This window comes from Capricornis sumatraensis, chromosome 11, assembly GCF_032405125.1.
Source record: "Capricornis sumatraensis isolate serow.1 chromosome 11, serow.2, whole genome shotgun sequence".
Lineage (NCBI taxonomy): Eukaryota > Metazoa > Chordata > Mammalia > Artiodactyla > Bovidae > Capricornis > Capricornis sumatraensis.
The window spans coordinates 96,537,204-96,551,869 of NC_091079.1; the positions used below are offsets into that span (position 1 = coordinate 96,537,204).

Sequence of the window (14,666 nt, forward strand, 5' to 3'; positions counted from 1 at the left end):
CAGAAGGGTCAACTAAGCCTGCCCCTCATTTCAATCACAAAACAGGACCTACATTATTCATTTATACATTGAATTCACAGAGCAACCTAAGTCAGTGAACCAAAATACAAAAGGTGCTTTTCATGAGCTACCACCCGCAAAGTTACTGAAAGAACAGAAATGTGACAATTGACCCATCTCTCCCAGGGTGGAAGTTGCTGCTTGAGACAAGAAAGGGAAGCTCTTTTGGAGGAACCATTTCCCTAGGACATCAAAATGCCATTTAGCAGGTTCAGGAAATAAACTAATCTACACACTGAGTTAAGAAAATCTCTAAAGCACAACTGAAATATAAAAGGGTGTAAGAGTGCTATACTGGATATCAGGTCAAGAGAAGACATCATAGTCACTACTACTTTAATGATAGTGCAATTCAATAATATGTTATACAGAACTGTACTGTTCATCAATATTTCTGTTGTTTCCCCCCAGACAAGGATTACAAAACTTCCAGTGCTGGCCAGGTATGATCTCATGCTGAAAAAACAAAGCTGCATTTGTTCACTATATTTGTGACTTATTTTTAGCATAGGATGTACATTTTAGTAAAGCAGTATATGTTGTGTTCTTTGTTGTAAGTTCTTATAGGGAGAGGTCCTTGTTTTCTGAATATGTGGATGTGTTACTTCAAAGAAAGATGACTCCTTTCCCGTTACAGAATCAGGTAAGGTTTTGTCAATTCATTCTGTCTCTCTGTTGGGAAGATATGCAGCATTAGAACTTGATTTTGATAAAAGTGATGTTGTAACACACAAACAAAGCTAAAAGGGCATTTCATATGAGAGCATGATTTTAAGTTTTAATGGAGCTGGAAGTTTGTTTTTCACTGGGCAAAGTTGAGCTTACCAGAAACCAAGAGAAGGAAGACGGGGAGCTGTTTTCAAGCATGGAAACATATTAATAACAAGATAAGGACGGGAAGCAAGGCCGTTCTCTAGGACTGCAAGATGTAGGAGTTCTTCTAAATAGAGAAGGAAGGAGGTGAAAGGCAGCCTTTGAAGGAGACACAAGCATTGGCTTTCTCATCAGAATCCTGTCTACGGCAAATCAGAGAAAACAGTCCAAGAGATATTTCCATCTGATAGAATTCAATGGAATTCAAATCTCCAAGGTCACTTGAAAACTTAAAATTCTTTCCTTCTTGATTTTTTGTTCTTCTACTCTCAGAATTGTATCCCCTTTCCTTTCCTTTAATGGCCCTTCATTTTCCCTAATACTATTAGAATACCGTTTTTCCCGTTATGTTTACAGGTCAAACATATAACGATTTAAAGTCAAACACATAATTCTCCTTTCTCTAAGGCCTATTTTAAAACAAAAACTTTAAAAGACCTATTCTCAAGCAATAAATAAAGTAAATGTCAGATTTTAATAAAGACAGCAGATTGAGGAAATTTGAGGATCTACTTTGTTTAATAAACATTTCTACTTTTCATGCGACCATTTTCTGTTTGGAATTTTGTTTGCTTTAATAATATCTGAGATGTGTCATTTCATTATCAAACAGAAGCTGAAAAGTGGTAAGCAATTTTAATATTGATTTATTTGATAAAAAATAGACACAGCTTGTGTCTAGAAACAATAAGGATATTATTTTTAACAGTTGCTTTTTGGACAAAGACAATTTAATGGCATACTGATGTATAAAATGAATATAATTTTGAATTCTTGTTTTTACTAAAAGCCTCTTATTATTAAACTTCAACAATAAAAAGTAACATTTTAATGCATTTTCAGAAAATATATATGGAAAAAATAACCTCCTATCTCTTACCCTAAAACAATCACTGTCATTTTCTAATCTTTTTTCTATAAGAATTTGTATTTTTTTACATAACTGAAATCATAATGTATGTACAGTAATATATCCTGGCTAATTTTCTTTGGTTTATATTAAAAACATTTCCCACGTTTGCTAAATGGTCTTCCTAATGTTTATTTTTAGTTCAGTTGGTAAAAAATCTGCCTGCAGTGCAGGAGACCCCAGTTTGATTCTTGGGTAGGGAAAATCTGCTGGAAAAGGGATAGGCTACCCACTCCAGTATTCTTGGGCTTCCCTTGTGGTTCACCTGGTAAAGATTCTTCCCTGGGTTTGATCCCTGGGTTGGGAAGATCCCCTGGAGCAGAGAAATGCTATCCACTCCAATATTCTGTCCTGGAGAATGCCATGGACTGTACAGCCCATGGGGTTGCAAAGAGCTGGACGTGACTGAGCGAACTTAGCTCATTCACAACATTTAAGTTCTGTGGTGCATTTTCACAAGTAGATATACCACAGTCTAATAAATCATCACTTGATTGCTGGACTTTTAATTTGATGCCCATTTTTCACTGTCATTGGAGGGACTGATGTTGAAGCTGAAACTCCAATACTTTGGCCACCTGGTGTGGACATCTGACTCATTTGAACAGACCCTGATGCTGGGAAAGATTGAGGGCGGGAGGAGAAGGGCACGAGAGAAGATGAGATGGTTGGATGGCATCACCGACTCAATGGACATGAGTTTGGGTGGATTCTGGGAGTTGGTGATGGACAGGAAGGCCTGGTGTGCTGTAGTTCATGGGGTTGCAAAGAGTCAGACGTGACTGAGTGAACTGAACTGAACTGAACTTTCACTGTCAACCAATGTGATTTTAAAATTCATGAAAAAAATTGAAAATGTAATATTTGTGTATTATTTTGTCACTGAACACTAGATTATCATTTAGATTAAATAATAACTTATAAATCAGTAATTATCTGTTTTCTTCTAAATTTCCCACATAAAAATATTTTTTATTTTTCTTACTTATGGACCCAAATTTACAGTCACTATGTGATTAAGTGCTACTCAAAAAATGTAGTCTGGACTTTGGGTTAAACATTGGGTTAAACAACTGGCCTGCCCGAACCAAAATCTGACCACCTATTTGGGGCCATGTTCTGCCTGGACCCTTTTAGCAGATTAATGAAGATCAATAACTCTAGGATTGGAGACCTCTGGCTGTGTCTTCATTCAACCTTGTTGAATGACAAGAAGGGTTTCTGTCTTCAGCTTATTTGACTTCTGATAAACAGAATCTATAAAACCACACTAAGATGCCTATTCATTTTTTAAAAAGTCTATATTTGAAATTCACATGAATGATTCTAGCCTATTAGAATATCTGCTTTCTGTACTGTTTGAACTACTTGAAATTCATAAAATCTGTTTATAATTTCTACCTTGACTTCAAATAAGCTTTTGGTTACAGCTGAATCCAAAAAAAATGCTTTTTATAGGCACACTTTACTTGAGACCAGCAAATCAGTAATTTTTATTTCGGTTTTTTTGTCACTAAACTTTTCCATGATTTTCTGTGAAGCCACCCTTGCCAACAGCCCACCCCCTACCAGCAAGCCCCATCCCTGGTCTTGTACAAATTCTTCTTGAACGTGCTTTTAGAGGGTTGACTGTGATCATTAATGATCTATTTTAGCAATATCTTGATCTTAATCTAATCTTTATATTTTATACAATTTTGGTATCTTGTTAAAAAGTGAATGGATTCAAGTAGCAGTTGTGAGGTTATGAATCAATAAACTGATTCTATTTAATTCTTAGAATTCTGTAATGTGTGTATTGTTAAGCCATTTTGCCCATGAAGGAAACTTGTGGGAAATGGTTGAGATAACCCCCCCCCCCCCAAGTTTAATCAGTCAACACACACGCATTGAGGCCTGCAACTCGTCTTCTGACTCGGAATCATATCCTTTGTCAACCATGCCATGCTAAGGCTTCCAAGTGTTTAAAGTGGAATCCCATTCTACCAGATGGTAATTTAAATTTGCATAATGAAACAGACGTTGCTTCTTGCTAATATGTTTTTCCAATATTCATGAATATACACTGTGCTCTATAATCAATGATCTGAGACAAGTACAACTTGACTTAGAGTTGTTTTTCATTAACCGCAACTCTGGTAGCTTCTCCTATGTTAATTTACTCAGTGTCAAAATGGATCCAGAACTGAGCAATGCCCCATGTTGAATCACTGATATGTATGTGTATACACACACACACACACACACACACACACACACACACACACACACACATCATACATATTTAAGGTCAGGCAGCTCCTGCATTTCTTGTTTTTTCCTATCAATAGAAGTTTGCTCATTACTGGAGATTATAAATGCCTCAGTGCCTTTCCTGGTTGGAGAAGGAAATGGCAACCCACTCCAGTGTTCTTGCCTGGAGAATCTCAGGGACGGGGGCTGCCGTCTATGGGGTCGCCCAGAGTCGGACACAACTGAAGCGACTTAGCAGCAGCCTTTCCTGGTACTATTGAAGAAAGGTTGCATTAAAACTGCTGATATCTCAGAAATTGAAAACATTCCTTGTGGGTATTCAGTAGAATTTTAGGTATACTTCTTTTACTTTACTTGGGATAGTACAAATATTTATGTTTCATTTAAATAACGTGTAATGTCCTTCATTTAGAGTCATACTTGACCTTTGAAAGAAAACGGCATTGAATGCTGTAAATTGGGCAGTTTTTGTGTGTGTGTAATTCATGAAGATAACAGTTTAGAATAACCTCTCAAGTCTATTATTAGTGATACTCTTCTCTGGTCACTCAGACAGGAAAGAATCTCCCTGCAATGTGAGAGACCCAGGTTTGACCCCTGGATTAGGAGGACCCCCTGGAGAAGGGAATGGCTCCCCACTCCAGTATTCTTGCCTGGAGAATTCCATGGCCAGAGGAGCCTGGAGGGCTACAGTCCATGGGGTCACAATGAGTTGGACACAACTGCGTGACTAACACTTCACTTTCACTTCATGATTCCCGAAACCATGGAGAAACACCCAATTAGTTTTTGGAAAAGTTACTGTTGGATAAATGTACTGAAACATTCACATTAAGATGGAACTTTGTGTAGAGAAGCTTCCTAAGCTAAAACAATGCAAGAGTTGAAACTCGCCCATTATATGAGAATTCCCAAGCCTGGCAGAAATAGGCTAACAATAGGATTGTAAATGAATGTCAGTTACTGAGACATTATCCCTCAGCATCATGTGAGGCATTTAGTAACAGCTGGAGTTGAGACTCGGTAAACTGCGCTTCTGCCGGGGCCAGCTGGCTCCCTGCTAGGCTCAGCCAGCTAAGGGCTTGAGAAGGAGACTATGATTGGAACAGGAAGAGAGGACTTGACCCTTTCTGTTTTGCCTCCTGGTTTTGTTTCGGCTTCTTGTGTTTTCAGCGTTACTGCAGCCTTGTTTCTCCACCCTGACAGCAGCAATGCATTCCAGTAGTGGCCCCTGGATCCAGTTTGAATACTTTTGCAACATTTGCAGAACAGCCTCCACTCTTCCTCAGAGACCCAGGCATCCGTTGGCTTGCTTCCTTAGAGGTCTGGGTTCCAGCCCCATGGGTTTCTTCGGGTTCAGATACAGTAGCAGCAACTAAGCTGACCTTCCTACTCTCAATGTGAGCTCTGTAAGCCCCCTTTTCTAGAGTGATATCTGATAATCCTACCTTTTCCTGTTTTCCAACCCCAGAGGTGGTAGAGATAGTTTGCTGACTCCATCATATCATTGTGGGTTTTGTGTTTTGTTTATTTGTTTTTGCCTTTTTTAGTTCCTTAATACATAGAAAGTTCTTACAAGCAATTCTCCTTGTTCAGCATAACTATATGATGTCGGTTTTCCTGACAGAAAACCAAGCAGCGTGGAGTGAATGGGAATAGCTGAGTGTTGATGAGAGTGTTCAGCTGCAACTGGAATGCTCAAGGGGGGCAAGAGGAGGGAAAACAATACTAGAAGAATGATCCAGAGGCGTCACAATGGGCTTACTGTGGAAGCACGGCTGATCAGCCAGTGTATTCCTCAGTCACAGGGACGTTGCTACTTGAATATCAGTATAAGGAACGTGTTCTCTATCACTATTAATGGTTACTGTCGGCTACCAGTAGCTAACATTGATTAAGTACAAAACACACACCAGGCAAAATGCAGGTCATAAAAATATGCTACTTCATTGAATCCTCAGAACAATATTATGCGGTAGGCATTAATTTCATGTTCACTTCATCGATGAGACAAGTTTTTGTGGCGTTAAATAAATTGCCCACGCGTGTGCCATTAGTAAAAAGAGCAAAAAGTTAATGATAAACACAAGCAGAATGTAACTAAGGAGGAATTACTGAGGATAAAACCGTTAGCACTGGCCTGTTAGGCTATTTCTCTTGTCCAGCCTCTCCACTCTTTTCCCTTCCTGGGGAATCTATGTTCACAGGGAACTCCTGACTGTGTCTACTACGGCAGATGCTTCTCTCTCTTTTAGCCAAATGCAGCAGATGAAAAATTAACTAATGAGAACGCAGGCTGCTCAGACAGTCTGTTAGCAGCACACCCATTCGGATCTCGGTATACCTATAAACCAAACAGGTTTTATATAAGAGAAGCAAATGATTTCGGAAATTATTCTGTTAGCTTTTTGTGTGTGATGTAGAACCATCTGAAAGATTCAGGCTCTGTAATTACTTGCTGATTAAGGCTCTTGTTCGTTTGCTTGTAAAATATACTTATTTATCATCTATCTACACATGTATCTTACGGTTTTTGAGCTATAATATATGCACAGTAAAATGCAAATATTGGGCGAGTGGTAAGTCGCTTCAGTTGGTGTCTGACTTTTTGTGACCCTGTGGAGTGTAGCCTGCGAGGCTCCTCTGCCAATGGAATTCTCCAGGCAAGAATACTGAAGTGAGTTGCCGTGCCCTCCTCCAGGGGATCTTCCCTACCCAGGGATCGAACCCATGTCTCTTATGTCTCCTGCATTGGCAGGCAGGCTGTTTACCACGAGTGCTGCCTGGGTCGCTGAGAAAACTGTAAACCTGACCCAAAGTTTACAGGTTGATTACCAGAACCTGGGTCTCCTACCATCTAGTCCATTTTAAGTAGAAATTCTTTAAATGTGTAAGGAAGTCACGTGATAGAAAATATTTAAGCAATAACAATGTGAAAACAGTTTACTATTGACAGTCTAACAGACAATGTATATTAGTTGGCAACTTTATTCAGAGCAATGAAGACAGTGTTCTGTATCCTGACACAGAAGAGTATCAGAAAATGTTCTGAAATTGTCAAAAACTGAAATATTCAAATAATTGAAAGACTACTTAAAGTTATCTTTTTTTTTTTTTACAGTGAATGGGATTATTTTAATGCTGCCAGATCGTCACATCATTGTTAGGATGGATTATTACAAGCTGTTACATAGTTAAAATTAAATACTGTATTTTACATAAATTGTAAAAATTATTTGAGAAAGTTGTCCTTAAAGATTTATATTTGGTCATAAAAGGATGACTAGAGAAATCGCTTGCTTAGCTTTGAACACAGTGGTGCTAAAGGTATGGCTGTGGATTTGATTTTGTGTAGATAAGGCTGTTTCCTTTAATGTAAAACCATAGGCCAATATTGCTCCCCTTCTGTTTTGCGAATCTGCACAGTTGGTTACTGAATATAAATGGAGACCTAGTTTATGATTGTAGTGCTGCCACGAATCAACTATGTGACCTTGGAGAAAGCAAAATGTCTCTAAATCTAAGGAAATGAATTAATAACAAAAGTTGAGTTTCCAGTATGTGTGAGACTTAATGATAGTGCCTGAGGATACAATAAGCAGAGCTGAGCATCTTTCCTGCCTTCTGGGAGGAAGGAAAGCAAGCAGAAATAAACCAAATATTGTTCACTGCAGAGAGAAATCTAGCAATAGGAACGAGGAGCAGTACCGTAAAGGAACAGTGACAGGTGCGGAGAGGGAAACAGAAGAACCTCATTCAGCCTAAGAGAGGAGTCCACGCTGAGACCTGAAGAATGGAGTCCTTAACTAGACAGTGGAGAGAGGCAGGAGCAGAAAAAGCACGCAGAGCAAGGTCCCCAGACAGGAAGGAACACGGAGATCTCCTGGGGCTGGAAGAGGACCCGTGCGGCTGAGCAGAGGAGACCCTTATGAGGGATTATGTAGTTTCTTCCTACATAAAATGTTCTGTTTTTCTAGCTTTGCATTTTTATGCCTTGGGATATTTGTTTGTTTGTTTGAATAGAACTTTAAACAATATTTACTTTGTTTTTGTATGTGTGTGTATGGTCCAAAGACCTAACACAGATAATTCTTGTTTCGCATACCTCTTCTACCAGAATTTCATTTGCCAGTCCTAAGTTAAATAGCACCAATCCCCCCAACAGCAAAAGTCAAATTTCAGTTTTACCACGTATATTAACTGTGAGTAATTTCATAAAGTCCAAGCTTTGCTGCTGGCTTTTCAGTCCATGAATCTCTACCTGATTAACAGATGTTCCTGACGATCAGTGACCAATCGCATCACTTCTTTCAAAGTCTGTCTGTGATTTGTCATTGTGTAGTTGTTAGGTCACACACAGATCTTTTTGCTTCCTGGTGATGAACCCACGTGGAGTTTTGTAAGAATGGATAATCAAAAGAGGGAATGGGTACAGTGAAGAACCAAGGAGTGAAACGGGGAGTAAAATTAAAATTATAGGAGAAATAGCTGATTGTAGGGATGCGGACACTCTTCCACTCAAGAGACTCTAGAGATGGAGGCAGAGGAATTTAGGTAAATAAAACATACTGACATAAAGGAGGAAAGGGGCTGTGATGTGCTGAAAAGGGAGGAAGATGTCCCAGAGGAAGTGAAATTGGCAAAGAAAAGGAATCATCGGGAGGAAACCTTAGAGGTAGTTCACAACAGTGATGAAACGTCAAAGCTGATCCAGTACAGTAGTATAACAATTCACTGAGGGGTAAAAGAGGTGCTTGCCTCATATCCTAATAGAAGAAGAAGGCTAGTACCATTTAAATTACTTTTGATAAGTCATTTTTACAAGAAAAAAAGCACACTAACTGTTAGTATTTTTACATTAAAATGTTCCAATTTTAAATTAGTATACTAAATAACCGTTTCACTGTATTTTCCTATATGTATGCATGAGGAATTTCTATATATGTATACATGTATAATAAATACATTTATAACATAGAGTTTTTAATGTTTTGACAAAAATTTTTTAAATGTCATGGAAAATCCTATTTCCCCTATTGATTATTAACATCATTCTGCATGGTTTCTTTTGTGGTCCCACACTACCTTGCAGAGCAAGACTTGTCCATAATTTTTACTGAATTTGTGTGTTGGAAGTAGATGTATTTTAGAAGGTTGGACTCATTGTCTGAATTTATAAATCTCTCAGTCTTGAAGAATTCCAAGTCAAGAATTCCAATTTCAAGATTTGGAAAATAATATTGGTTAATAAATCTTTAGAATATCATCCAAATATCAGAAACCAAATTTTAGGCTTAAGCACCACCAAAGTCTAAAAGTCCAAGATCTTCTATACTGCAGTAGGTACAATTGCAAGATGAAAATCTGTCCATCTTATATTTTATTGAGACTTACTTTTTTACTGTAAAATATCATTTAAATGTATTAATCAATAGTATCTGTGAATGAAAGGTACAGAAGAGTTAAAAGATAATTTAAATCAAACGGAAACAAGGATGAGAAATTTACATACCGATTGTAGAAGTCATCTCTGTAGTAATCATAGTCAAAGACATAACCACTGAGGAGGGAAACAAGAAATTAGTTGTTGACATCACAGTAATTTTGGTATTAATCTATAATGTAAGGTAATAAATTTATATTACTTTTGCAAGTAATTACATTTTTTCCAAAATTACATTACAAAATTTCCAAAAATTACATTATTTTCCAATGTAATTATGTAGCCAAAGGACTTTACAAGATAGTATCCAGTTGGATATACCGCCGTGTCAAACTCTTATTATATGTTTCATAATGTAAACACTGATAATGGATTGAGCTGGTTTGGAATGAAGATGAGAACAGGTAGCAAAATTAATTTTTTTAATACTTGTAATACTTGTAGAACCATTTGTCCCCAGACAAGATATAATATAGCTATTCCTTCTTCCTAAGGTATGTATAATGAGGCTAAATCAACAATAAACAAATGGTATATAAATAATATAAATGAAAAAGGTTAATGTAAGAAAAATAAATACAAAAAGTGGTTTCCTCAGAAATTCATCATTTTCTTGTTATTCTAAAAACTTGCTCTTCAGTACTTGATGTAAAGAAAAATGAACAAAAAAGAAACTTTGAGTCTTACCAACAATAACAATATTGTAGGGCACTTAAAGAAGAGTTAATAAGTACATTTCAAGGATAAGATTATTACTAAGCTTCTTAAATGAGTATATAATAAAAATTTCCCCATCCACATATAATTTTTAGAGCTTACAAAACACTTTATATGCATTATTACTTTTTATTAATAATTTCAAGCTCTCAAAACAGCTGTATTGGTTATTATAACTGGAGAAAATTAAAGTGGCTAGCTCAAATTTTATGTCTAGTAAGTGACAAGACTGAGACTGGAGGAAAAGACTTCTGAATCCATATCTGGAGCTGTTTTTCATCACCATGCAACCCTCTGCAGCCTGGAAGAAATTTAATCTTATGCTAAATGGAATATTGGTATTACAGGGGAGTAATTTTTAATATTCATTTATTTTACTGCTATAAAATATGCATAACTAAATTTACATTTCTAATCACTTTAAGTCAATTTTAAATGTCAAAATTCAATGGCAATGTTGAGCAATTAACCATTTCCAAAAATTTTTTATCATCTAAAACAGAAACTCTGTGCTCATTAGGCAATATTTCTTCATTCCCTCGCTCCCTTCACCAAGCCTCGGTGACCGCTATTCTACTTACTGTGGCTGTGAATTTGTCTACTCTAGGTACCACTCCAGTGTTCTTGCCTGGAACATCCCAGGGATGGGGGAGCCTGGTGGGCTGCTGTCTATGGGGTCGCACAGAGTCGGACACAACTGAGGTGACTTAGCAGCAGGTACCATATGTAAGTGGAAACATACATTGTTTGTCCTTTCTTGCTTGGCTTATTTTACCTAGTGTAATTCTTCAAGCCTTATCTATGTACTAGCACATATCATAATTTCAATCCCTTTTTATGCCTGAATAATTCTCCACTCATGTGCATGTGAATTTTTGTTTATCTGTTCATTTGTTGATAGAATCTGAATTGTTTCCATCTCCTGGCTGTTGTGACTAATCCTACTATGAACTTTGGTGAGCAAAATTTTGGGGGGGCTCCTACTTTCACCCCTTTTGAGTATATATCTAAAAGCAGAATTGCTGAGTTGTGTGGTAATTTTGTATCTAACCACCATACAACAGGCAAGTAATTTTATATTCCCCAAATATCAATTTAATGGTCCTTGATAACTTTTGTTAAGAAAATTGAAAGGACGTATTGAGGAGGGCTTGTCATTCGTGGTTTTCAGGGTAGATTACATATTTGTCCTCCCACTCATTAGGTACAGGGCAGGGGTACTGACCCAGCACAATAGGCTTATCAGATAGGGCTGGTTCCTGTCCAACACAGCCTGACTGAACACACTGAGTTTGAACCGATGTTCTGGAATGTAAAGTGGAGACCTGCTTCATGTGACTGTCTAGGTGGAAGACTGAGCATTGTCTAAGCAAAGCAACACTGCTGTTTATCCGCCTCTGCAAGCCAAAGACGACAAGGAGAGCACTGCCAAAGCAGTAAGATCAAAAGTACCCACTTTGTCCCACAGTTGCAGATTGCTGAAGTTATAAAGATTTGTGCTTCAGTTGATATTACTGGTGTTAGACTCAACTATGGCATCGAGTCAAGGGATTTTAAGGATAACCTATTGGCTATCGTCAAATTCAAGGGATAAATTTCACCTCACAACTTTCCTGATATAGCAGTGCATGTAATTTTGACTGTGAAGAGATATGATGGCACCTTAGCCAAACTGTTGGAAACTCCCGAGTCTGAAGCTGTGCTACTTTCATGCACATTTGTCATGAGTAATCACTGTTCTCTCTTAGGTTTGATTATTTTCAAGACCATGTTGGTAGATCTGCACAACCTACTGACCTTACAACTGAAAGTCTGTGTCCTTTGACCGACACCTCACCATGTCCTTCACCTCCCGTCCCAGCTAGCCACCATTTTACTGTTTCTATGAGTTTGGCCTTTTCAGATTCCACATATAGGTGACACCACATAGGATTTGCCTTTCTCTGACTTATTTCACTTAGCATAATGCTCTCAAGGTCTGCCATGTTTTCATAAATGATGAGATTTCCTTCTTTGTCATGCTGAATGATATTTCATTATATATACACACCACATCTTCTTTATCCATTCAGTTGATGACAGACAGCTTGGGAAGTGACAGTTATGTGTTGTGATGGACCTGTTAACTAACTCTATGATGGTAATAATTTCACAGTATGTGTGTCAAATTAATATCTTGTATACCTTAAACTTGCACAATGTTCTATGTCAATTGTACCTCAACAAAGCTGGGGGAAAAGAATACTTCGGTTGAATACAAATATATGTGTAATAGCATTCATGTTTGGATAACACAAAAGAGTTTCCTACCAGTCAAAGCGAAGGAAAAAGAAAAGATAACTAAAGCAGTATATCATTTTAAGAGTTTTGTTGAGGCATAGTTTATGAAGAATGGTACCTGAGGAGGGAAACATTCTAGTTATTGAAACAATATTCTCAGTGCCTTTCCATACATAAGCTGATTTAGCCTTAACAGTAACCTATAAGATGTAGAATGTTCTTCCAATTTTATAGGACCTTGAAGCCTAGAAATATTAAATACCCTAAATAACACAGATAAGTATTCTAACAGAGATAAGTATTCTGGTATTCTAGCATAGTCATTCATATACTCATTTACCAAAATGTGATTAAGGACCTATGGTCAGTAACTATATTAGGCACTTAGACTTAGAAGTGAAATAGTTACTTTTTTGCTAACAAACCTCACAGTGTAGTGGTGATTATATACAGAGTACATCATGAGAAACGCTGGGCTAGAGGAAGCACAAGCTGGAATCAAGATTGCCGGGAGAAGTATCAATAACCTCAAATATGCAGATGACACCACCCTTACGGCAGAAAATGAAGAACTAAAGAACCTCTTGATGAAAGTGAAAGAGGAGAGTGAAAAAGTTGGCTTAAAGTTCAACATTCAGAAAACTAAGATCATGGCATCTGGTCCCATCACTTCATGGCAAACAGATGGGGAAACAGTGGAAACAGTGGCAGACTTTATTTTGGGGGGCTCCAAAATCACTGCAGATGGTGATTGCAGCCATGAAATTAAATGATGCTTATTCCTTGGAAGGAAAGTTACCTAGACAGCATATTAAAAAGCAGAGACATTACTTCGGCAACAAAGGTTCATCTAGTCAAGGCTGTGGTTTTTCCTGTGGTCATGTATGGATGTGAGAGTTGGACTGTCAAGAAAGCTGAGCCCCGAAGAATTGATGCTTTTGAACTGTGGTATTGGAGAAGACTCTTGAGAGTCCCTTGGACTGCAAGGAGATCCAACCAATCCATCCTAAAGGAGATCAGTCCTGGGTGTTCATTGGAAGGACTGATGCTAAAGCTGAAACTCCAATACTTCGGCCACCTGATGCGAAGAGCTGACTCATTTGAAAAGATCCTGATGCTGGGATAGATTGAGGGCAGGAGGAGAAGGAGACGACAGAGGATGAGATGGTTGGATGGCATCACTGACTCAATGGACATGAGTTTGAGTAAACTCCGGGAGTTGGTGATGGACAGGGAGGCCTGGTGTGCTGTGGTTCATGGGATCACAGAGTCGGACGTGACTGAGTGACTGACCTGACCTGAACTCAAGTGGTGATTAAGATGGTTCTTGATATCTTGTCCATCTTGACGAAAGTATCAGCAGAGTTCTTCCTGAACACAGGCCTCTGACCTCTCTTTTATTAGAGTATTTACTTTAGAACTCTCTGTAAATTGTAGTTGTAAATTCTCTGCCACTCACATGTGTAAATCTTCTGCCAGTCTCATGCCTTGACTTTCTTAAGGACCTGGGAACTATCTTTGAAATTAAATAATACCAGTCATGCTAATGATAATAATTATATAACGTTGAGAAGTTATTTACTTGAATAGATAAAGTTGATATTAACTTAAGTATCATACATGGTGATAGACATTTTAGATGCTTTTAATAGCTATTGTTTGATGGAACAATAGTTTTCACATGGTGAAAATTCTCAATATTTTCTGATGTGACTGAATAGAGAGAATATGTAGCTAAATTGTTTCATCTTTTATTCTGAAACTTTTAAAAAATATTATAATATTAGAATAGAGTAAGATGAAAATATGACATGTTACTAATGTGGATGAGAGTGATGATTCTACTCATAATTCTAATACCTTTAAGAAATACCTCAATAATTTACCAGCCTTCGGGAAATTGAAGAGTACATGAGAGAAAAATGTTCGTTTTTATTTTTCTCATTTGATGCTTAAATTATCTTGTCCAATCTGCTTATTTTTTTGTTCAGTTCTGACTGGTGAGGCATATTTGCAAGGACAAGTTATAGCTAAGCACCCTAAATTGTTTGATCTCCAAGTTGCACTTTCTGCCATCATAAACTCAATTTCACCTGTCAAGTTAAAAATGAAATAAAATGTACAAACAGT

General features: G+C 37.6%; 1 protein-coding gene across 1 annotated transcript in view; it reads right to left on the reverse strand.

The window, feature by feature from the left end:
• The window catches only part of RALYL (RALY RNA binding protein like), a 421,185-nt gene that overhangs the window by 53,736 nt on the left and 352,783 nt on the right, over positions 1-14,666 (reverse strand). Inside the window, exon 4 of the mRNA XM_068983445.1 lies at positions 9,609-9,656. Within this exon, the coding sequence (XP_068839546.1) occupies positions 9,609-9,656 (48 nt within the window). The remainder of the gene's footprint in view (positions 1-9,608; positions 9,657-14,666) is intronic.